General features: G+C 44.3%; 1 protein-coding gene across 7 annotated transcripts in view; it reads right to left on the bottom strand.

The window, feature by feature from the left end:
* The window catches only part of KCTD1 (potassium channel tetramerization domain containing 1), a 101,402-nt gene that overhangs the window by 63,107 nt on the left and 12,446 nt on the right, over positions 1-25,849 (bottom strand). The window contains exon 1 of one of the 7 annotated variants that reach the window (XM_017833130.1): positions 6,067-6,205. The exons of 2 other annotated variants lie outside the window; for them this stretch is intronic. In XM_017833130.1, the coding sequence (XP_017688619.1) occupies positions 6,067-6,132 (66 nt within the window). In that variant the 5' untranslated portion in view covers positions 6,133-6,205. Of the gene's footprint in view, positions 1-1,984; positions 2,136-5,585; positions 5,610-5,973; positions 6,041-6,066; positions 6,206-25,849 lie in introns of those variants that run through there. 4 more of the 7 variants (XM_017833149.1, XM_017833121.1, XM_017833196.1 and 1 more) reach the window with 4 other exon arrangements.

Here is a 25,849-nt window from a genome sequence, read left to right as displayed (position 1 = left end):
AAAAAAGCATTTAAGGATTTGCCAAAGCAGCCAAGAGAAACCCACATGGCTCAGGTTTTAATAACCCAGTGTTTGGTAGATATCTTAATAACTGACAAACTCTTCACAGGCAGCCCAGAGAAAACCAAACAAGTTAGAGAACCAACATAACCAAAGCATTTGAAAGTGACAGGCAACTCTCCTCCCTCATGGCAGAGGCCAAACTATTTTCCTTGACCTATTTTTGGGTATTACGACTGTAGTAAGTTCAGCATGTACCAGATCTATAAACCCCCAAAGCTACCACCATATTGTAGCATCAAAAGTTAAAGCTTTAGCTATTGTTCATCTTTCAGCAACATGAGAGATGAACAACAGCCAAATTACATCCCTCTGTCATCAACTTGAACTGAAGTACTGCTGTCAGTGGCAGGAAAATTGCTACACTTAGAGCAAATAAAGACTGAAAAGAAAGTTGTGCCACGATGGCACAGTGCTGCATGCTTAAAATACACTATAAATGCTACTCTCAAAGCTGCAACCTAAAGCAATAGTTGCGTTAAGATGAACATTTAATGTACTTTTCTCGAGCTCTGGAAGAGGCTTCTACAAATCCAGTGTTGAAAAGACATTTTGGGGCTAAAACAAAAGATGGGAGCAACTACAAGAGAAAAACATAAAATTAACAGTCTTGCTCAGATAGCTAGTGCAAAGTGAGGACATCCCATTGAGTGCTTTTGTTTAACCTTTTCCATACCTTGCTTATTGCTATCAATGCTATTGAAAAAACGCAAAAAATAAGCATGCAGTATAAAGATGCTAAGAAACCCACATATCACACCATCACTTTTTCACTGGAGTATTGCACAAGTCCATGAGTGCAGCAGAATCTGTTCCCTGTAAGACTAATTAGAAAGAAAACCAATAAACCACAAGCTTTTGTCCTTCATGTTTTTAAGGAATCAGTAATATTTGTTAACAGTGGAATTTAGTGTCATAGAACTTGATGAGATGTATTCAGTAAAAAGGCCTGGAAACTCTGTGTTTATAATTAAGCAATAATGATGAAGGCCAGGGAATTTCCTGGGGATTAATGACCAGTTTGGAGAGTCAATGGCTTGAGGCAATGCCTTGGGCCATTAACCCCAACCAGTCATTAATTCCCCCAGGAAATGCCCTGGACCTCGATTAGTGTAACTATTATAAAAGGTAGCTAGAGAGAAAAAGTTTAGCATTAACATTCTCCCAAGGAAATCCATTCCACAGCCAGTATTTTTTCATTTTGTCACATCCCAGAAGCGCATAAGTTAAAATTGACACAAGAAGAATTGGTGATTAAAAAGAAAAAAAAAAAAAAAAGAAACGCTTTTCTTTCTCCTGAAGATTTAAATTAATGAGTTTTGTAGCAAAGGCAAGATTCAGCTACCAAAATGACTGGGCATCTTGTTTAGCTCATGCAATTGTGAAGGGAGGTGAACATTTCTATGTAATTACTGAAAAAACCCCACACTGTGTAGCATCCTTGCCGATTGCTCATTTTCTTTCTTGATACACTTAAGAAAACAGCAGATGCCTGTGTAGTCTATTTTAGTTATTTCTCCCTTTCTCCCCATAGCCTGCCGCTAATGAGAATTACAGCTCCAAATGCTTCACGAAGGAAGCACACCTTTGCAACACACAGTACAGCAGCTGGATTTCTCCTCACCTAAGTTTTATTGCAAGTGTGAAGAGATTTGTGGACCAGGGTGGAGACCGAGTTCTCTAGTCTGATGGCTGAAAGCACCAAGACACCTCATTTAACAGGTTAAAAACATGCATGCTCCGTAACCGTGGACTGCATCAGAACTGCTCTGTCCAGTTCCCTCTTCCCCTTCCCATATGCACATGCGCTGCTGCTCCTAAAGAGCTAAACTATGCCTTAAGTTTCAGAATTACTTTCAAGGTCATTAAAAGCAAGGGAAAGAGGAGTCTAGGGTTAAATACAGCAAAGAGCATTAGCTTTTACCTGAAATAATGAGCTAGAACAAAAACATTATCTTCACATTATCAAGCCTCTAAGCCATCCACAGACACCAGATACACACAGCAGGAGATCAAGCTACAGCACTCCACTGAAGTGGTCCAAAAAAAGCCTCCCTGCCAGAAAGAAGAGGTCACAGGTATCTTAAAGAACACAGACGCTTATGCAGGCATTCACTGGAAGCCCTGCTCTCCCCTCCCTCCCCCCACGCCGATTAGCCTTCAGGCTGGTTGATTAGCTGGCAAACTCTTTGAAAGGGTCAGTCTGTCCAGAACTGGTATTTCCACTTGGGAAACAGCTCAGGCATGTCATATACCTGTGCTTGCCCAGCGCCGCGCTCTCCGGCTGACGGCTGCGATCCCTGTTATTACTTGACACAAGAATGTCAGAGGGGTTTTGTAATCATGTAAGGCAGCCAGCAGTAAAGTTCTTGCCTGAAACGCGGTATTTTATGGGGCACAACGTAACTGCATACGCTTTATAGATTTAGTTAGAACGACCTCCAAACTTCAAGCCAATTGCAGAGGTGCAGTGAATCTTTAATTGAAGTAATTTAGCTCCAGCGCTCAAACACCCAAGAGGAAAGTACTTTTGGGGGAGATGGGGGGGCAGGCACGAGCACGTGCTGGCACACAGCAGAGGGGGGTCCGCAAGGCACGCATTAAGGCACAGCTCAACAGCGTTTTTGACAACACCGTTTTACCTCAATGAAACACACCTATTGAATTTGGGTGCGTTCCACAGTCAAGCTGCACCTAAACCTGTTTAATTGTGCTCTTACTGTATATTTTGCCACTATGGTAACTAATGCAACTAAAGCCAATTTGCCTTTAAAAAAAAAAAAAGGAAAAAAAAAAGGAAGAGGATCACTGCCAGGAAACAGAGCTATTTTAAATAAACAAATACAAGATGAATGCAATTGCCATATTAACCCTCTTGTTAACTTCTGAAGTTTAAAATTACACCCTCATTACTAGTGTGTAATTGAGTATTCTCCCGGCTGTTTCCTGCATTTGAGGTTATTCAAATAGTTCATTAGCACATCAAGAACACCACACACACTAATGATACCTGATGCCCCTATCTACTATTCTGGCCCGACTTTCAGAACTCGCATCTCCCGCAAAAAGAGAAATAAAAAAGGGGGGGAAAGAAAGAAAAAGGAGGGAAATGGGGAGCCCGCAGGGCTGAGCCGTCGGTGCTGCCGCCGAGGGAGAGCATGACAGCACCCAGGCACCACTCAAGCCCGACTCCCAGGCACGCAGTGAGTGGCCACCAGACCAGTGGCGGGGGGTGAGGGAACTGAGGGGCAAACAAGGTGGATAACTCGCATCTGGGCTCTTTGGGTGCCTGACGAGTGAGTGTGGCTCCAGGAGCCACCCCAGGCTGGCAGTGTGCATCGGTGCCCAGCCTTGGGGAAGAAAGGAGGGGGACAGTGCAGACTACGTGGGACAGGGTGAAGGGTTGCCACTTTTTTTTTTTCTCCTTTCTTTTTTCTTTTTCCGATTACCTGTGTGGGGGAAACAATAGCAGGTGAAACTACTGTGGGTGAGGTGGTGCTTCTGTGCCCATTTGCTTCGGGGAGGAGGTGAGGCAAGGGGTCATGTTTCACTGAGACCACCACCACGGCGGGCGCAGTGGCGTCCAGGGGCTCAGCGGGGCGGCGGCAGAGTCTTTTGGGGGAGGCAGAGGGCCCGCATGCGTCACCGCCGGCCGCAGCCCCCGCTGGGAACACCGCCTCGTAGAGCGCCCGCTTGGCCGGGGCCACCGCGGCCGCTTCTGCTTTCACTGGCGCAGCATCACCATCTTTGGGCAGCACATAAGGGTTGGCAGTGGGCGGCCGGGGCCGTGGTCCACCATTGAGGGCAGAAGGGGTGTAGCAGCCCCCGCCAGCGGGGTGGAGGAGGTGGTGGTGGTGGGGAGAGGGGTGGTGGTGGGGTGGCTGCAGTCCTCCCAGCTTGGTGCCAATGCCAGCAATACTGTTGAGAGTGGCAATGGAGACGGCACCAATGCAGTGGTTGGTGTAGGTCTTGGAAAGCTTGGCCGCCTTGGAGAGCATCTGCATGCGGGTACCCAGGAGGTTCTTCCCAATGGCCTTGTTCTCGTACCAGGTTATGTCACCCTCACTGCAGTGGTCCCGTGGGCGCTGGAAGAAGGCCTTGCAGAGGGGGTTGCGTTTGGAGAGGTACTTGACAAAGCTGGCATAGGGGCAGAACTCTGTGCCAGTCTCATACATGCGGGGCAGGTTCTCCTCATCGCTGCTCTCTGCCCGCTTCTTGCTCCATGAGGATGAGCGTGACTTGTGGTAGGGCCCCAGCGCCTTGAAGTAGACGAACTTGCGTCCGTCCTCATCCACAGCCAGCCCAAAGGAGTCCTCCTCCAGCTCCCGCTGGTTCTCCCGGCCCCGGGTGCAGAAGTACATGCAGGTCTCAAACCAGACCTTGTTGAGGAGCCCGAAGGGGCTCTGGGTGCTGAAGACGCTGCACGTGTAGAGCTTGCGGAGGTCGGCGCGGGTGATGGCCTGCTTCTGCACCACCGGCCCGGCGCCCTGCTCCTCCAGCTTGCGGATGACAGCAGCCAGGGTGAGGTTGGCGGCGCGGAGCTCGGGGTCCTTGGTGAGGTCGAGGGTGCGGCAGTAGGGCGGCTCGTTGAGGTAGCGGTTGAGGGAGCTGCGGATGCTGATGAGGGAGGACTTGGAGTAGAGCTGCCCGCTCTTGGAGCGCGCCTCGGCGTAGAAGGAGCGCAGGACCCGGCAGAGCGCCCCCTTGTCCATCGTCTCGAAGTCGGGGCTCTGCGCCTTCTCGCTCAGGTACTCGCGGAAGATGCGCACGGCGTAGCGGGTGGCCAGCCGCGTGTTCTCGCTCAGCCGCGCCCGCTCCGGCCGCTGCAGCAGTAGAGCCGCCTCCAGCTCCGCGTCCTCCGCCGCCCCCCCGGGGCCACCGCCGCCGCCGCCCCCCGGGGCAGCCGCCGCGGCACCCCCCGGGGCAGCCCCGACGCCGCTGCTGCCGCCGCCCGGCGTACGGCCCGGGGCGGGCGGCAGCGGCTCCGTCTCCTCCTCGCCGTCCCACTCCAGACCCATCTCCTCTTCCTCCTCCTCCTCGTCCAGCAGCAGCCCCCCATCGGCTCCGTCCTCCTCCTCCTCGTCCCCCGTTATCTGCACCTCCTGGATCTCATCCTCCTCCTCGCCCTCCTCCTCCTCGCCGGCGCTGCAGTAGCGGTGCGGGCGGGGGGCGACGCCGCGGCCGGACGGCCGGTCCCCCGCATTGTTCCCGCCGCCTCCGCCGCGCCCGCCGCCCCCTCCGCCGCCGCCGCTCCACTCTCCGCCGCCGCCGCCGCTGCCAGGCATTCTCGCCATATTGCCGTCTCCCTGCCAGTCCTCGGGCAGGGCGCATGCGCTATATTGGACCGCAGCGCTGGAGCGCTTTTGTGTTTTAATGACCTTCAGCTACCGGGAGGCAAAGCCGGGCTCTTAAAGGGGCCGCGCTCCCAGTGGCGGCGGCGGGGAAGGGGCGGGAGGGGTTGGCATGGATGGGGAGGAGGCTGAGACGCGCTACGGGGGTACCGCGGGGAAGGGAGCGGTACTTACCGCGCCCGCCGCTCACCTCCGGTCCGTCCCGTCGAGCAGCGCTCACGGGCGCCGGGCGCGGCGGGGGAACCTCCGGGCAGGTGCGCCCCTGGCCGGAGGTCCCTCCGCCACCCCCGGCGCCCGTCCCACCTCCCCATTCCCGAAATAGAAAGCACTCCGTGTGTGGAGCGGCTCTTTCATCAAGGATGGACCGCCACCGAGGAGCTGCGACGCCTCATTCCACAGTAACTTAAAAACAAACATAGACCCTCCAAAAAAAAAAAAACCACCACCAAAAAGAAAAACCACCAAAAAAAAAAAAACCAAACCGGAGAAACGAAACAAAACAAACAAAAATACCAAACACCCAAAAGACTCAGACTGTGCTTGTCCGCAGCACGGCTCAGACCTCGATAGGATGCTGCCGGGGAGCGGGCGGAGGACCCGGCCCCGTTCCCCGCCTGTCGTACCGCCGCGGCATCGCCTGCCGCCAACCTCGCACCTTTAGTCGGGCACCTGGATTTCGGTCGAGGGGCTCGGGAGGAGGCGGACGCTCGGGGCTTTGCATCCGTGCGGCTTGGAGTCCGCCCGGGAAGAGCCAGTTGGTAGCCGCGGCGCTCGCTTGGCTTGCGGGAGCGCCGGCGAGGTTGGCTGCGGAGAGGGAGAAATAAGGACTCGGGGGCTGACGGGCGCTCCGGGCCGCCCTCTCACTCGCTGGGGCTGCCGACCTAAGGGCAGCCGGAGGGCCCTCGGCCCCCCCGTGCCGCCGCTGCCTCCCGACGCTCCTGGGCTCTGCTCAGCTGCCCTCCTCAGCGACGGGGCAAAACTCGAGGGGGTTCCCGCAACCGCGCCGCGGTGCGGAGCTCCCTGACCCAATAAGGCCACTTTGCGGGGGCTTTGGCAGAGGGGAGCCCCGAAGCAGCCCAGCGCGGGCGGGGGCGCGAAACTCTGGCTCAGCTCTGCCCCGCCGGCTCCGCGTCCCCCGCCCCGTGCGCGCCGGCGGGGCGCTCCGTACCACCGCCCGGCTCTCCCCCGGGGAACTCGGCTGGCTGCACACTGCCTTACCCTTCCTTCCCGGGAAGGGTCCTTGGCCGGGCTGGGCTCGGGCAGGAATGAGGGCATAAGCCTACGGCCGCGCACCGCGGGGAGAGGGAGCCTGTCCCACTCGGGACACGACAGGAGAGGACGAAGCGGCTCCCTGCCGGTAGCACCCTCACTACCCAAACCAAACTACCCCGCGGAGCTCCCCATGCCACTTAGCCCGGCGATTTCTTTTATTTGGTACGTTTAAATAAATATTCATTACGACTGCTGGCTACACCTGAAATTATAGCCCTAATTGTAGAGCTGCTGGCCTGAGTTACCACATTTGCTGCTTACTCATCCGTAGGCAATTGTTCAGCACCGGGCCCCAGTCTTGGTAGTTACCTCTGGGGGGGCTCGGTGTCTGCTGGTGCTGGGCAGCGCCGAGCGCCGTGGCCGAGACCGACGGCCACGGACGGGGGGCGTCCGGGGCAGCCTCAGCTCTCTCCGTTCGGAGAAACGTGGGATCCCAAAGAAGGGATGCCCAAACTGTTGAGCAACTTAGGCCAGTTTGAAATAAATAAGCAATGCGGGAAGAGAGTCTGCCACTCCCGGGAAATAATTGAAGAGAAACCCGGCACAGTTACATTGATGTAAGCCTGGAGTAATTACGTGGAGGTCAAAGTTGTTGCACACACTACAGAAGTTGTGCTCACTCTGTAGTTTGGGAGCGGGTTATATTCTCTGTTAGGTCGATGGCAGATATGTAAAATTCTGGAAATTTTGTTTTCCTATGCATGTAAAGAGGATATAAATAAGGTGGGTTTTTTCCCCGCCCTACTCTATCTGCAACCCAATTCTGAAACAGAATCTCAGAGACCTTCCCATGAGATGGACCAGATGCTGAAACAGATAGCTAAAAGGAACAAGACCTTGCAGTTAAGATCTAAATGCCCCAGACAGGGTCCTTTTAGGGGCTATTACAACCTACGCTAGAATACAGAGAACTGCAGGGCTTGCAGCAGATTGTTTTTCCCTTTATTGCTCCTGTAAATGCTAAAAGTTACATGATTGACATTTACCTTTGATCTTGATTCTGTCTAAAGAATGTAGAAGAGATGAAGCCCCCTTTTTAAAGACCTTTTCAGAGCCATATGAGTGCAAACAGTAGTTGAATATTTTTTAACTTTAAAAAAAGATGAACACCAGGTTGACAGCTTCTGTACTTGGATGTTCATTTAATCACCATTTTCTGATTACAGGAGGTGAACTATGTTGACAGACTTGGAGAAGAATATGCTGCCCAGTATACTAATAGTAAGTATAAAGGACATAAAGAAATCACAGTTAGGTTGGAGGGGAAAAATGTATACGGAGCATCCATATTACGCACATCAACTGGAAGCACCTCAGCAGCCAAGGGGAATTCAGAGAGTAGCAAGTGAGGTGTTTAGAGTGCTGTAGTTGCCTATAATTGGGAAGATACACACAGAAGGTATATATACACCTATATGTATATATGTAAGTTAATCACACACGTTAACTTATCTATCTGTCTGCATTCCTAAAAATAACATTTAGCCTAGTCAGTTGTATTCCAGAAGTTTAAATCCTATTGTTCAAGCTCTCAAGTTAGATAAGGTAATCAAACTGCATTCCATAACTGCCAGAGTTGCACAAGGTTGTCTAATGTGAGTTGGCATATAACATTAAATTTACATCCACTCCACCCTCCACATCACTAATCAGAGGTTTATTCCGATGAGAGCTCTGTGCAGGCATAGATAGCATTCTGCATTCTCCCCTAGGACTCAAGGTTTGAGGCTGATTCTCATATAGGTCCTGTCCGCATTTGGAGAATATTTTATTACTGCTGTCAGTAAAGAAGATGTAACACCCACAAAACACTAATAATGGACTGGCCTCACTAAGGATTATCCTTCCTTGTGCATACTTGAAGATCAGTTCATATGCCACAGAATTAGCATCCCAGGTTAAAAAACAAAACCAAAAAACCTACTCCAGGAATTAGTTGATTTATAATGAAGGTAGTTCTTGTTACCACATTAGCAAATAGTTTCAGGTCTTTCCTTACTTCTTTTTTAAGGTATTCTTCCCCCTGGCCTTGCTCCTGGCAAGTAGAGAGCTTGCTAGGATTGTGTTCTTTGACAATATGGCTATTGTGCTAAAGCTTTCCACAGCCTAAGTCTCCTTTACACCGTTTAGTACTCCTGTAGCCTCTCTAAGTGGTTATTTCACTTACAGCCACCTAAACCTTCATGGCTTGATGTGTCTTGGTAGGTATTTCATCATGAGGCTTCACTACAAACTAAACTGAAATACTCCCCAAAAAACAAAAAAGAAAATCCACTGGGCATGTTGCTTCTAAGGATTCAATATAGGCATCTAAAAAAGATTTTTTAAAAAACATTGTTTAAAACAAGCTTGTGGGTTAACCCTAAGGCTGACCACCTGGCATCTTTTTAAGAAAATAACTTTTTCTCCACGTACACTTTTACTTTTAGTTTAAATGTAATAAACATGTTCTTAAAATGTCTTAATATGTTTTCTAAACACAAGATGTTTTCACTGTAGAGGCAGGCTATGTGGAAATTAGTATGAGAAATCCATATTGACACTACAGAACTAGAAGGCAAATAACACTTGGGACTCTTGGAAAATTCACTTAGGGAAAAAGCATGTCCTAGAAATCCTTCTCCCACCCAGAAACATGCAGTTTTGAGATAAGCTTTTCTAGCATTTCAGAACTGTCACTTCAAATGCTAATTCTATTTTTATTTTACTCTTTCACTTGTGCATGTGATATTTCTAGTTGTTTCATTACTTCTTCATATTAGGGACAGCTAATGCCGACATATAATGTACTCAGCAGATTTTAAATCTCCTTTATTTTATCTTTTTTTTTCTTTTTTTTTTTAGCCTCTCTTGGCATGGCAAACGGCTTCATATAACTCAACAAAGGAGACATTGATTTAGTAAAGTGAGGATGTATCCATCAGCGCTAAGTTGCAGCTGTTCTTGATGAATTTTAAAATACAAAAGCTATTTCACCTCTTAGATTGTCATATTATGAAATGTTAGTAGTAGTTGCGGATATCAAAGCACCAGCTACTACCAAAACGTTGTGAAATGTGAAGGCAGCATCAAGCCAGCCCCCTCGCAAAGCTCTGTGGTGCCAATCGAAAGCGTATTTCCCAAGTACGCCCCCATTTTTTCCCCCCTCCAGGTATTTGCCGTTACTCACTCGGACTGCTGCTTTTTTTTTTTTTTCCTTTTACAAAAGCAATATTTTGCTGCTGAGGCCACGCTTTGTTTCCCGATTGCTCCGTTTTCAAAATAAACCAGAGAAAACCTGAGTCATCATCTTTGTAAGAAAGCACATGTTCAGTGCTTGGCAAATTAAAAGGCAAGACTTTGTGAATCACCGTTATTTTCGGTGTCAAGCAGCTGGAGCATTTTTTGCTTCCAAAAATGTAGAAGAGCTACATTGTCAGACAGCTTGGAGAGAGGCAGGTAATAAATTGCATTGTGCTGCATAAAGGTTTTGAGGGTCTTTTAAAGTGTGCTGGAGGTAAGTTGCCAGGAGATATATTAATAGTTTTATTTAGCTGTATTTCAGTTTATCTTTGCTTCTGTGGTGATGAGGGCACTTGAAACAAATTGGCTGGTCTCTGTGGCGCAGTGGTAGCTGGTTATAGTTGCTCTAGCAGTTGTCTGATCATTTCTATGAACTGCTGATACCAAGAAACCCAGTGTGTTAGTGGCATAATGTTTATTCTCCATGGACAGAAAAAGCTCTTTCCATCCAGGCTGATAATTGGGAAGTTTTTATTTCTTCTCAACTGAGTCCATAAATTCCACGTGGAGGTGAGGGGAATTTAGAAAGACCAAGCCAGAAACTCAAGAAAGGGAGCTCCAAAGAGAGAGATCCCCGTGAAACCACAAAGCCTTGTTTATAGGTGCTGTAGGTCTAAGTTTTCACTTCGCACAGTGTTTTTAGTACTATGTAATAGAGCATAACTTAATGCAGTATTGGACACAGAGTTCTTGAAATCCTATTTCCTGATCTTAATCTTCCAATAAAAGTTTATTTTGAGCTAAAAGTTCAGGCTGGAAGTCACACTGGGCTGGATGAGGTCTAGAAATGCAGGGAGGGATGAGTGGTTATGTGACAAGATCTGGCTAAGAAAACTTCTTAAACATTCCTTTAAGAAAAAAGGACGGAAAAAACTGAATCCAAACAAAAATGTAATGTCATGAGACTCTGAAGAAGTGCACTTTCCAACTTTCTTCTGTACTGTATGGATTTTATTTTGGTTCCTTTTACCATCCCCATTGCATGTTCTGAGGTTTCTGTGTTGCCATGAGGTGTGCTTTGCACTCGTTCCTATGCAGGGCCAGAGGTAGGGCTTTACACCCCACAAAACTTATTCATACCAGGCTTTTCTCAGAGCTCAGGGTCCTCAAGACATAGGGCAATAGCTGGCCTTCAGCCCAGCCTGGAAAAGGGAATCTTCCTCTGGCCCTTGACTAGTGGCTTTAAAGCCTCTTTATACCATGAATTCACTGTCAATATACTTTTGTTTTGACTTAGTGACTGAAATAAACTGATTATTCCCCTTTTCCACCAGTATTATGTCTGTGTCATCATGAATTTGGAAATTCCCTTTCAGGTATTTATGTAGCAAAAACCCCAGCACCAATGGTCTGTCTTCTTGGATTTTCTTTTCTGAATTGAGTTATCTCAGCCGGGTTGACATAAACCCAGTTAAAGCAACTTTAAAATTGTGTGAGTTCAAAGGAAGCCCACAGAGGGTATAACCGTACTGGTAAACAGCATCAGAGCCCCACTCAGGCTGTCACCCAGACCCACCTTTCCACTGCTATTGAATTGTTACACTAACTTGAAAAGCAGTGCTTGAGTAGAAGGGAATAAATTCATAGGTCTTATGAAAGAAGAGTACAGTGATTAAAAAAGTATATAATGTTTACTGCCAGGCCCCCCCACATCCTTTATCAGCATGATTTGATTCATACCAAGAAAAAAGTTGTAAAACATACAGCAGAATATTAAAAAATATTTTGCTTTATGCAAAATATTGATTTCAGGTGAAAACTGGGGAAAAAGCTCCAGGATATTGTCAGGGCTTTCATTTAGGGTTTAAAGCCAGAAGCCATGGAGGACCTTTCAGGTCTCTTTGCAGTTTGCACCCGTATTTTGCTGTATATTAAGTTATAGAGGGTAAAGCCTGGAAAAGTAGAAAAACTGAAATGATTCGGAGAAAATATAAAGAAAACTTACAAAGGTTAGTGAAAAAGGCTAGATGCATTGGATGTACTTCTCTTGTTTTTTCAACATCAGATAATACAACATTAAAAATACCTTCTTACAGATGGTAACCATCACTATTTTGTTATAGTTTGGCATAAAAAAAANCCCCAACAAACCACTTCTGCAACTGTTGAGAATGCTTAAGTATAAAGCTTTTTCATCCATCCCTGAGTTGTACTGTGCTTTGAATAGCTTTGCCTTTTTCTATCCATGAAAAGTTGAGCTGGACTTGAATAGAAGTTTTCTTATTTGATGATAAAGGCTAAAATTCAGTTTCTTTTCCCAGAACTAAAAGTGTCATCAAATAAATAATTTTAAAAATCCCGGAGCCAACACTTTGCACGTTCATGGACTCAATTATTTAAATACAAGCAGGTTGTTATTTGTAAGTAAAGACCCTGCTTTTAGGAGCAATAAGCATTGTTAAAATAAGCAAGAAACAAATTATAAGTTCTTCTTTTGCCTTGGACGAAACAAGGTCACATTTGCAATTTGCAGTGCATGATCTCTCCATTAGCAATCTTGGCAAAGGTTTATCAAATTATTCTGAATAATTTCCTCCAAGTCAGGAGTGTGTCACTTGGCCTGTTGTGGACCTGTCCCTACAGTTTACTCTGCTGTTTACCTGTGAATTGTCAGACTCATTCTTGCTGATTAGTGTCAAAGCAAAAAAAAAAAAAGGCAGTTTTTAAAATCAAAGCTTCAGTGTGGAAGGATATAAAGTGTGAAATCCAGACCCATTGCTTTCATTCTGGCTTTAGTGATCACAGAAACCTGCTGTAGGGCAGGACTAATCTGCCAGAAAATTATTATTGAGCCCTGGTAACTCAGATATATGTGCAGACTTGAAAATGTTGTTCTTTGTGCCAACTCCAGGTCCTACAAGAACCTCACATGGTATCCTCCACCTGGCTCAGAAATATGCTGCATTCCACCGTAAAGAGGAGGAAGCTTGTTAATTCCCAGGCAGCTGTGAACAATTTAATCTCTTTCCAAACAGCCCAGCATCCTATTCCAATTGCGAGTTTCTTGGGGGTTGGATAGTTTGAAGAGCTGGTGAGAGATAACAGGGCCTTTCTTTCAAGATCATTTCTATGGATTTGGCCTTGACAGTAGCCTCTTGATAACAAGGTTGCCAAATCTCACAGCCTCGTGATATTTTATGGGTTTGGAGTTTCCTCCTCCATGTGCTGGAACAGAGGGGTCGAAAATTAAGTCTTTGGAAGACAACTTTGAAACTCTGTAAAAACTTGGAAATCAGGTGGAGAACCACAGTTTTGTAATTTTAGGAAGACGAAATCCTTGTGATTTTTAAGATATGATTACAATTTTATTCTGAAGACAGGTGGTTGGAACTCCTGGGATTTCCCAGATAAACTCACCTCTGAGAACTGAGCTGGTAACTTAAATTGGTTTTCTGGAACAAGTCTCTACTGACTTCTTTACCTCATCTAATTTCTTTATCAAAAAATCACCATCCAAATCCTACACAAACCATTTTTGCTACCTCATTGGCAATATGTTTAGAAGAGTCAAAGAATCACCAAGAACTATTTCAAGAAATTCATATCCAGATTTGAGTTCTCAGAACTAAAAGCTTTGTTCTGATTATTAGAAGGTCTCTGCATTCAAAAATTGTTGTACAGGTATTTTAAGCCAGCTGTACTTTTAAACAGGCTTGCACCTGATACGGTTTCCATGGGAGTTGCTTGGTGCTTAGGCATTTGCAAACATGGCTGCTTATGTAGATAATTAAATTAGAGTTAGTGAACACAGTGTTCTTCTGAACGGCTGACCTTTGGCGTTTCTTGGACATTGTAGAAGAGTGAAGGGAAATACGTTCTGTCTGTGCTTTACATTTTCTGTACTGCATTTTTTTTTCTCTAAAACTACCTAGATGTGACTGTGACCTTCTGGATACTTTACCAAAATCTCCCACAATTTCACTGCATTTTCAGCAGTTACACTTGGATTGTTCTGCACAACTCTAGACAGGGCATTTAATTAGCTTAGTTCTTCTATTTTCACTGGAGTTCTCAAATTTTAAAGCTTTTCTTTTGTGCAGCAAGATATACTGGGTTTGGCTTACACTAAAATGTTTAGTAATATTCCCTAAGAACTAGTTTTATTCCATCAGAAAGTAGCAGTGTTTAAGTACTTAGGAATCTCAGTCATATGTAAGTGGAGAGGCAGAATTACAGGAGCTCTGTTTGTGAAGCTAAAGGGATCAAAGTATCTGGAACAATTTGTAGTGGTTTTTGGGGGCAGGCAGTCTTTCTGAAAGGAAGTTATAGATTCATTTTGTTAACCCATTGCTTCAAATGAGTTTGTCAGATCCCAAACAGAGAGGGACAGGATTTTGGTTTCTAAATTTCAGTTTGGCCACTAGTGCCTGGGCTAATTAGGGCCGACTAGAGAAAACCCCACACTCTGCTGAATAAACTAGAAAAATCCCGATGTCCTACTGAGGTCAGCAGCACTAATTATAGCATCCACAGACAGAAACCTATCTGGTGTGCTTCCTGTTCATATCCAAAAGCATACCAAAAAATTATTCTGGTGCTATATCATGACAGAAACACATGATGGGATGCTCATGGGCTAGCCTGTCCACTTGGGACTTTTATAGTCATTCTCACTTACTGGGGTTGCTGTAATATTTTTGTATGGAGGATACAAGCCCAGAGGCTTTTTGTCTGCTCAACAGAACAAGTTTGACCCTTGCAGGGGTACCTGTCTGCCTGGCTCATAAGCTATGTGAGGTCCAAGAAGCCTGGTACTATTTTATAAAGTCAGACTGAGAGTTCCAGCCCTTGGCAGTAGTACCAGCAACACACAGAAGCTACAAACTACCTCCATTTGGGGCAACTCTGTCAGGTCTCAATTTCTTCATGTTTTCTGGCCACAAGCTCTGAATTTGCATGAAGGTTCTTCCTAATTCCATGGACAAATGCCACTACTCCACTTCTCTGTCCTGCTCAGAAGGACAGGATGCTGAATTCTGGTTTTGTGCATGCTCTCTGAAGGACCATCTTTATCTAGAAGGACCTCTTTATCTAGAGCTGCATGACTGTTGTTAAAACAACAAATATACCTAAACGTAATACTTTTCAGTATTTTTGGATATTTTGTAATACCTGAAAGCTTATAGTGTTTTTACTTTTTATCTGCTAGTCAATAGAAGAATTTTGAAAGAAAGAAATAAGAAGAACTTTCACCTTCTGAACATTTCCAAAAAGTAAAGCAGCATTTTTCATCACAATTTGAACATAAGCACTATGGTATTTGTATTAGGCAAGTCTCCTCCACATAGTACATCGGTAATAATACATTTTTTAATGAAAGGTTGTAAATATTGGCCCTAGAGTAGTAGTTTCTCAAAGTCCTATGCATAAGTGATTATTTTAATAGGTAGTAGGCAAGCAATTGCTTGCCTATATGAAAGGCTTACCCTTCATTTTAACCTCAGAGAGAGAATCATTCCTTTCAATTTGTTCTGTGTTGCAAAAAGGACATGAAACAAACAGAAAATGTTGTGAATGTTCTACAACTTCAGATAAGTTTTCAACCAGAATAAAAAAAAACAAATGAAAGCAAAAAATCACTTAAGCTGAAAACATACTAATGTAAATAAGTAAACAAACAAAAGAAGTTAATAAAACTTCTGGCTTGGATGACATAAGAGTTTTACACAGTACTAAAAGTGTGTGTAAAATGTCACAAGAACAGTAGGCAGAAATGGGAAGTAATTGTATTGGCATAACCAGTTTGAAGACATTTGGCTGGATAATGAAGAGGAAACATTTGTCATGTGGAAATTCCCTATTATTACAAAGCACCTTTTACCTAATCCTGCAAAGTACTTTAAGAACAACTCCAAAAGCAAGAAAACAGAAACCCCTGAATCTAAGACCACTGGTTGCACCTGTTCTTTTTGCAACCAAGCATGAAGAACATCCTTCTGTTCTGGGCTGACATTGCCTGGGTTGACTCTACTGAATCTGCCAACAGAGTAAGGCTTAGCAAATAGACTGGGAAAAGGAGAATTCAGCCTCATCTGTTTGCAGTCATCTGAGAGCTTCTGGTGATCCATGCCACTCTGTTTGTGCTCACTGCAAAATGTATACACCTTGGGGGAAAATATTAGTAATCTGGGCACAAGAGCTAAAAACATTCCGGTAGAATAATCTGCATCACATATTTGGCTTAGTTTCCTCATGGAAGAAATAGGAAGCCCCCTTGCTCTCTGTAGTCAACCATCATTCAACTTACTATCATATTTTTAAAGGACATTTTCAGTAAACAACAAGAATGCCAAGACTGCTGCTATGCCCCAATGATATATGTGAGACCTTAATGTTCCCTTGTTAATATAGAGCTCAGGGTCATGAAGATTTTCTAGGAGAGAGCAGGAACTCTAGAAAATCTCCCACTACATTAGCAAAACCAGCAATGTCGAGGGGAACTCATCTTGGACTCATGACAACCAGCATGACACATAATAACTTGCGAAGTCATAACAGATAGAAATAAAATCTCACCATTGACATTCCTCTTGATTAAAGACCTCTCCCCACCCAAAAAAAGAAAAAGAAAAATAAAAGAAAACAGAAATCCAGACCAAACGGATGGCTCTTTCCTCCATTAGCATCCTGTCTTGCTTCTTTTGAACCACTGCCACAGCTGTATCAGAAAAGATTTGATACCAGGATGGGCTGGGTTAACTAAGCCAAATAAGATGGAACAATAGTGAATTATATGAAAAGTTGAAGGACTGGAGTTGGACTACAAAAGAATATTTTCCTCCAACAATCCCTGTGTGCCCTCGAAGTTTGTTGGCAATTAGCCAAACCCTTAGAGCCCTAAAGCCATCCTGTTGTCAAACTGTGTGCAATTCATCCTAAACTTTGCTGAGAGGAGCATTTAACAGAGGAAGATGTGGTCTGGCTGCCTGCAGTTTTCTCCCATCAGCAGACGCAGTGGATAGAAAGAGTCGCTGTGGGAGCATTCCTATAGCCCTGATCCATCAACGATCCTTTGGCACATATAGGCATATTCAGCAGCTCTATACCCAAAACAGGTGAATGATTCTCAGTAGCACAGCTAAATTTGAACTCTGCTGTCCTAGTGAAGGGCAGTGGTAGAGATGGTTCAGGGCAAGAGCACATTTGACACAGAAAAGAGGTGACAGAGACACAAAAAGGATGCTGTAAAACCAGATTTCCTTCATCCCACAGCTGACAAGAGGTGGGATCTGACTTTTTTCCCCTCCCAGCAATGACTCTCCCTTGGTTAAGGCAGCAGCAGGAGCAAGGCTCATTTCTAGAGCTCTGGCACAGGTGACATAGAACTGGGGCCAGAGCTGATTTGTTCAAGGCAATCTGCTGCCCTCAGCAGCCTCTGTGTTGCTAGAGCCTCAGGTCAGCTCTGTTCAAAACCTCCAGCAACCTTCTCTCAAGTCAAACTCCTGAAGTCATGGGCAAAGCTAAGTAAATTTGCTGTGCCTGCAGAGACAAGAGAGGATTTCTCCTGGGACACTGAAAAGGACTCTAGGCAGTGGTGCCAAGCAACACATATCTTGTAGTTCCCTTCAGCAGACGGGGTCACTTCACCCCAAAGGTGAACAAAAGTGAACAAAAAGTTGGGTTTTGAGACAGGTTCTCGCATTTTCATAACCCCCAAAGAGGTACAAAATATACTAGTTTTTCTTTCTTCACTCCAATCAAAAGAAACTGTGGAGAAATTTATCTTTGATGTCACTCTTGACAGTGCAGACTTGAACTGGTAAAACTGGCTGATAAATGTCCTGGGCCTGGTACTTTTCTTTCTGCTGTTATTCTTCTATGAGAAACTCCCTAGTTTTTCCTCTTTCCCTTCTGCATCACACCCAGGTAATGGAAATGCTGCACATCAGTCCCAGCTTGGACAATGCTTCTCTCCTCATCCATCCTCCACTCTCTCCAAACCACACCATGCTGTCTTTCATACCCTCTCCTTCACCACCTGCCCTTCCTTTGCAAATCAGCAGAGTTACATGCCCAGCTGACTTAACTGTTTCCTAGATTTCTGTTAGTGGGGATTGGAAAGATGAAAGACACTGAAAAGTAGTACAGAAAATACACTAAGTTGATAAGCAAAGCTACCCTGAACATCTCTTCTACAATCTCCTCCTTCTGCTTTCTCTCTTCTCATTTGCAATCCCTTGGAAACCAGCAGGAAAAAAAACGCATGGCTGTCAGCTTCAAAGCAGAAAAGAAAAACCGCTTCCTCTCTGAGCTGTGATTATATCTCAGGATGGATGACTTCCCACACTTCTCTGGGAGAATCCCTGGCTGCTCCACTGTTCCTATGGGGCCACACAAACAGCTGAACAAGCAGCGGTAATATCTGGGGGAAAGACAGGATGACCCCCCCCCTCTTTCTCAAAGTTCCTCCATTTTTGTATAACCCTGCCTGCCTCTTCAGGAGGTTCCAGCTCCTCACCTTGGGCACGTGGTGGCAAACAACTGTGATGCTCTACTCAAGGTAGTACCAAGCGCTGCTGTCCTGCCAGTACTGATTTCACCAGCCATGTGTGGTGTGAATCTCTGTGATTTCAGCCACGTGTTCTTGCTAGTGTTTGGGTAGAACAGTGCCCACTCCTTGCCGATCTCAAGTATTCATGACCACATGATGTTCCAAAATAAAGCAAGAAAAAGGAGAAAAAGCCTGAATTATTTTTTAAACAGTGCATTCATTTAACTTCTGGTTCTGAGTTTTCAGATTGCAATAATTTTCAAGTCCTGTTCTACCTTCCCCTGTACTACTTCTCTATCCATTTATCCTCCATCACAAACATAAAAGCTGATTGTTTTTCCCTTTGAAATCCAGGAATCTCTTCATTCCTGGATATGAGGCACTGGGAAATATACTGGAAGGTGAGGGAAGAGGCTCGGCAACCCAAGAAAGAATGAAATAAACTAGTCATTTCCTTTCCAAGCATTAACCTCCACACCCTAGAGTTAGTGGTCTTTATGACAGCCTGGTCAAACAGAAAAAGACACAGAAAAGCAGTGGAGAAAGGTCCTATGTTTCCAAACTGATGCACGGACAAGGTGCCAAATGATTGCATTTCGTTCATTTGCCACAAACTGGGTTAGCTCTGAGCTTGAAGGGGAACGAATAGCAGGTTTTTAAGTACTGCTTCTGGGTCTGGCATCAACATTTCGGTTGCCATAATGAGTCAGACATCAGAGGCAATATACATGAAAGGATGCAGGCCAATGCCTAGGCAAACAGAAGTGGGAAAGGAGGACTGAAAAATAACTGCATGTGGCAGAGAAGAAGGAGTCCATCCTTGCAAATGTTTTGAAATTTTAACCTTAATTTCCTCCATTTTAGCAACTAAAGTCACTTCAAAATAAAACCAACAAAAACCCCCAAATAAACAAAAAACCCCAAACCCTCTAGAATTCTGGGCAAGGTTAATTTGCTAGAGGCAGAGTTTGTTCTGTTAATTGCCATTTGCCATGTACCAAAGCCACAGTCCCCAAATGCTCTTGCACATTTCCCATCAGGCAAGCACACACACAATTAAGAACATTTGAGCAATCATCCTTAGAACTGTGAAAAATATAAATCCTTAAATGAAGGGAAATCAGTCTTCTGAGCCACAGAAACCACGGCCTTAGATGCTCCTTCCCCTTGCCATCTACCAGGGCTCCTGAAGGGCTGTTGCATGACAGGGGGTAGATAACTGGCTCTGGGGACAGATCATGAAATGGAAAGTGTATTGATGGAAAACATTTCAAACTCTGGGCTCCACTGGAAATTCAGAGCAGTCCAGAGACACATATTTGGCACTTCTCAGCTACCTCAGCTGACAAGTAACTCCCTGATTTGCTATTTGCTGCCTTACACTTCCATTGCCTTTTCTTCTTCCAATATATTTTCAGAACTTCTCCTCTGCCTCCTCTTTCAACTTGTATCAGTATGACTTGATATGCATTGCCCAGTGCTCCTTACTTTTCCTTGTTCTCTCCAACAGTTTATCAAACATAACTGTCACAAAGAAAATATTTACTACAAGAAGTTACAGTGATCTGCTAATCAACTAGTACAAAATGAACAACAGAACTCTAAAAGACCTCCCATGTCCCTTCCTGTCCTCTGTTACTAGGCTTCCTTTACTATATCAGGGTTTGTCTACTCTTGACAGTTTTACTAATGTGACTGATTAATGGAAAAGTTTTCGTTTTATTTTGATCAACAATTGTACTGATAGAGTCTCATCACTGTTAGCACAGTTGCATTGCTGTGAAGATGACCTACATGAGCCACCTCTCTGATGCAAACCCTACCACCCAACTGCTGTGCAGCTACAAGTGGGCATCACCACTTTGATCTTGGTCAGATCACAGAAGCTGCCCTCCATCTTAGGAATTAGACCAACATGCTGCCAACTTTTGTCTTACAAAATTTCGTGTCATAAAAAATCTTTACTAAAGCACACAGAATTCAATACTCACGTATAAAAATCTCTGGTATCTCCATTTCTGCATGTTAGACAGTGTAGATGCAATACAGGCCAAAACAGTGAGGTCACTGCTCCAACAGGAACATAGTAATGAGGTCCAATATCTACAAAGAACTTGCATTAACATGTTATTGTTCTGGAGTCAGTTAGCAATTAACATGCCTTATGGACATAGTATTAGGATTTCTCAAAAATGCAGGGATACACAGATATATTGTAGGGATTTTGAGACAGATTATATTCTTTAAGATAACTTAGTCGTAAAAAGCAAAGATCTTACAGAATATTGTATACAATTCCCGACTTTTCTGCCAAGATCCAGCTATCACATTACACATAGTGCCTTGGTATTTCAGGCCATGCCTGCCTTGTGTGATCCCACACATGTGCTGAAAATAAAGAGAACGTGATAAGGCATCAGGAACATGATTAAGCTTTGATCTGAAGATAAATTCTGACTCTCTTATGCTGCTGAGAGTTTGTGGGCACTAAAGAGAACATGGTAAGTTTGCTCAGGAAATTAAAGGTTTGACATTAATACAAGTCACCCAACACTGGAGTCTTCCATACAGCCCATCTACAATAAAACCATTTCCCCACTAATTAGATTAAAGCCAGCATGGGTATGCTGCTTCTTCTACTGCCACATTTTCTTTAGCACTTAATGATCTAATCACATTCTCCTTTTTCTACAGGGCCTTTGCCTCATTCAGTGCCCAGGATGGATGCGACTCATTGAATAGGCATCTGTAGTCTGACAGTTTGTTTGCAGATTTGCCTGGAGCTGAAGATACATCCTTTGATTATATCCCTGGCTCTGCCACAAAGTTCCTATGTTAGAATACTGGACTAGTCACTTAAACCAAACAAAGTGGGCACGAAGACCCTCTTTTTTATGCTGTGGGCACCTGACTATAATAATTTGTGATCTCGTTTGTGAAAGAGGTAAGAGCTCATTGCATGCAACTGAAGCAGAATGCTCAAAAAATGTTAAATATTCTGGAAAAGATAGACACTCAGCAATTCAAACTTAAAATTAGTAAAACAGTTTCATCCATGATCTCCCTGGACTTCCTTTCCTGCATGCAAAATACTTCTTCCAGCATAGGGACAATGTGACAGTTACAGGTACAAGTCTGGGTAAAGGTATTTTTGAGGTTTCAAATCCCCAGTAGGACAAAAGGAAAACCATTTTTAGTTTGGAGGGGAGGACCTCTCATACAGCTTCCAGGTGTTCAGGCTGTCCTATGTAATTGCTCAAATCAGAAGACTTTTGTTACTTCTAGGTCATTTGTACACTCAGTTTAACTGAAAAGCCTTTCCCCTTCACGAGTTCCAGCAGAAAGCTTCAGTTTTGACACAACTTTTCTTATCAGACAACTGTTTTGTACACATTTCCTATCTGAACTGCTCAGACTATGGCAGAAGTCCCTCGCATGAGTGTGCCAGTCCCACTGAGCAAGTTTCTGTTTCCAAAGGTTTTTGCTCTGGGTGAAGTCAAACTAGGCTTGCAAAGGCCCATCTGAAGTTCATCTGAACTCTTCTATACCAACTATGGATGCTCCACAGTTCCAGGGGAACTCACCTGGCTCAGGTCATTGTGACCAATTTCCTTGGTAAGTCCAGTAGCTCTGAGCCATCTATCCAACACGCAAGGCTTCAGACCCACAGTAGTCGATGGATACAACATATAAACCATTTGAACGAAGCTACCGCCTATGTAAATGTCAAAGCTTTACACCTTCTTCACATACATACATCCCTGTCCATGCTACATCAGAATCTCTCCATCTTTCAGGAACAGACAATCTCTCAGAAGAGAGGTCACCTGTCCTTCAAGGCCGATGTCTAAGGCCATCAAGGAGCACTTTAAGCAGCCCTGTTTACTAGGCACTACAAAAGCAGGTGTAATCAAACTCTTCCAAGGAGAGGAGACACTCATCTCATCCCTCTTGGACTCCAGCCAGGTATTTCTGTATCCTTTTTCTGCAAATCTTCCCACCCTTGGAAGACAACAGAATTTAGGCAAGACTATTAAAAGAGATGGAAAGATTTCAGGAGGTTGTGGCAGCAACTACAGGCTTTGCTGTCTGGTCATGTGCACATCACTTCTAACAGGGATCAGTGCAATCTGGCACTTAAATAATGTTACCGTGGGAGCGGTTCTTTTCTGCAGCATGCTACAGTTTCATGTGCAGTGTCAAATTTGGTATCATTTTGACATCTGGTCTGTGGCACTCATCCATCTGTTGTAACTGAGTAGGTGTTGGGTGGGGTTGGCAGGAGAGGCTTGTTTAAGTGTTTGTTTTCATCCTGTAGAGGAATGGCAGAGCTAGCTTAGTAATTAATTGAATACTCATCTTTAAAAAAAACAGTGTGTGCTAATATTCTAAAGAAGTAGTGAATAAGGCAGTTGGTGCTTCTTACTGCTGAAATGTGGAGACTTTGTTCCTATTTCTGCTTGGTTCCATTTGTTTTAGGATGCCTTCCTCATTGGGCTGGCACTCTGGTTTCTATTCTTGACTCAGCCAATTGCCTCCTGGCTGAATTTGGATAGGTCACTCCATCTTTTGTGCAGCAGTTTCCCTCTCTGAAATGTATCCAAAGTAAAACACCTCTTTTTCTTATAAACTTTGAAATCTGCTCATAAAAATGCAATGGGAGAGGTGGCCATTATCATTACTATCATTATATTAATTTGTGGTTATTCTATTCAAATAATCATGGTTTTAAAGTAACCCTTGGTGTCATCTGTTCATAGTGAAAGAGAGGTTCTGAGCACAGTGGAAACACATCCACAACTTTCATGGCTGACTGTCCAGCTAAATCTGTGTGTTCTGGGAACTTGTTTCTCTCATTTCACTCAGAATGGAGCACAGAAGCACTTCTCCCTGCTTATCTGCCTAGCTATAACCTTCCCACCATTCACAAATGCATAGTGTACCAAGCAATCATTTCCTTCCCTGTGAGTGACTAGGGAATGTTCCACCTGCTCAATTTTAACTTCTGGACAATCCCTGGTATTCATTTCTTTGCCTTAGGACAGTGACTCCTGCTGTTCTGTTTGTCAGTCTACTGGGATGTAGTTGTGCTTTCCCATTTAGGAATCAGTTTTACCCTACTCTGTGATCAGTTTATGGACTGAAGAAGTTATTGATAGCACTTATTAATGCCTTCAGCAGAGCATCTATTTACAAATGTACTAGATAGTCTAGGAAACAGGGAACTCACGATCCATAACTAAATCTAGTTGGTTTTGTCCAGTGTGTCTAATCCTGTGAGATTCTGACTACCTCCACAAAACCCTGGCACAGGGAGGGATTCTTGGAGCAGCTTGCAGATTGCTATTTTGTGACTGGCAGACATGACTGCCAAACTCATTAATAACCAGAATATATTTAAAGATGTGCACCGAGCTATAGCGATTACACAGTCTGCCCTTGTGAACAGAAAACTGTGATGTGGCTTTTCTCTTTCCTCCTTTCCCCTTCTCATGTACACACAGCAAGAGGTGTTACCCTAGGAGTCTCTGTAAAAGTGCTTGTGGATAGTTCATCAGATACTGAATGCTTCGTATTTTCTGGTGGCCTCTGTAAGGCCTGGCATCTACAAACTCTCACAGGTTAGCAATTTTACATCTAAGATTATCATTCCCATTAGAAAAAAACAGAAGTCAAATCCTGGGCTTTCAAATACAGTTTCTTATAAAATACTCTGTAAGAGCAAGAACAGAAGCATCCACTGAGAACATTGATTAAAAAGGACAAAATGTGACCTTTTTGTTTTGTTTTGTTTTAGGTAAGTAACAAAAAAATTCTGTGTTGACCATATCACCTAAAATTCACCTTCCATTTTACCTATAATGTCACTCTTTAGTGCTAGGGAAAGGTGGAGGAATTAAATTGATTTTATTTGTAGATCAGGTTAGGCAGAGAGGTTTCATATTATTATTTCTTAGCTTGCAGACTAAAGCATGTACTGCAAGTTGGAACAAAATTTATCTTCCATTTCTCCACTGTGATTTCTCTCGTAATAAACTTTTAGCTTCTTCTCTAAATTATTTCCCTCTCTGTAATTTCCTCTGGTGACTCTTGGACCCTGAAGTGCCACTAGCTGCAAAATTACAGATAGGAGTGTTTTGAACTCCAGTCACTCACAAGAAATTCATAATCCCGACATCCCACAAATATTGTATTTGCTGTGAGATGAAAGGAACTTATTCTCTGCTTTAATCATGTCCTATTCATTTCTATAAACTAAGATTTCTCCTTATTCAAGTACCTTTCCATTTCTTTCTTGCCCACTCCAGGACTGGCACATTTCAAATGACTCATACCAAACTGAACACTTTTTGCAGCAGAACATGATCGCTGCAGGGGTAAAGGAAGGAAAATACAAAAGAGCAGTGAAAGGAACCTCTGGATTACAAAATTTAGTAATTTTTATAGAAAAATAATACGAAGGGTCCAGTACAGTTCTCCTTAAAAAGGGGATCACAGATTTACTGTCAGGCACTAAGTCCTGTCTTTGCACAGCCTTCTCTCCTGTCTCTGTCCCAGGCACCAGCCCAGATGAACCTTACTGTGCCAGCCTATGCTGAGCTGAAGGATATTTGCTGTCCATTACAGAACCATCAAATCACAGATTAGTTTGGGTTGGAAGGGACCATTAAAGGTCATCTGGTTCCTCCTGCATCAGGGAGTTTCCATTTAGTATCAAAATATAATTCCTCTTACCAGCTTTAGACTTTCTGGCTTTATGTTACTTTTTCTATTTCTGATCTTTGTGAGCTAACTGTCCTGGCTGGTTCAGTTTGCAAAGGCAAAGAAATATACATGGAAATGAAATATGCTGCAGCTGGTTCTAGGCAAAAATTTAGAAAAGCTGAGTCTTCCAGGAATAAGACCAGTTTCTTTTTTACAAACTAACACTGCTACAGAAAGATTTTCCTAATATTATGGAAGAGTAAAATGAAATATATAATTTCTTTTCTCAGCTGTATTTGTTATATCATTTACCTTTATAATATTCTCGGTCTTCTCTCTAAACAAACCAGCTCTTTTGGTGCATTTTGTGTCCCTTCTGTGTTTACTCTAACTTTTGCTCAACGGTGTGACTAGAAAAGTTCACACGTGTCAGACGCTGTCTCCTTGCAGGTCAGGCTTTGTACCCCTCCCCGATCCTGGGAAGCAGTCCAGCAGAGGGAGAGGAGCCTGGCTGCATTATGGGAGGCCCCTCTCACTGCCCTCCAGGTCCTGGTGCTGCCTGGAGCCTCTGCACCACAGTCTGACTCTTCCACTGCAGTTCTGCTCTTACATGACACAGAAAAGAAGAGGTTTCAAGAGGTTTTTCATAACCTGAGAGTGTTTTCAGAGAACACAAAATATTTCTATT

The sequence above is a fragment of the Lepidothrix coronata genome, unplaced genomic scaffold (genome assembly GCF_001604755.1).
Source record: "Lepidothrix coronata isolate B3197 unplaced genomic scaffold, Lepidothrix_coronata-1.0 Scaffold6, whole genome shotgun sequence".
NCBI classification, from domain to species: Eukaryota; Metazoa; Chordata; class Aves; order Passeriformes; family Pipridae; genus Lepidothrix; species Lepidothrix coronata.
Note: the sequence above shows the minus strand (reverse complement) of the source record. Positions and strands in the feature narration are given on the sequence as shown.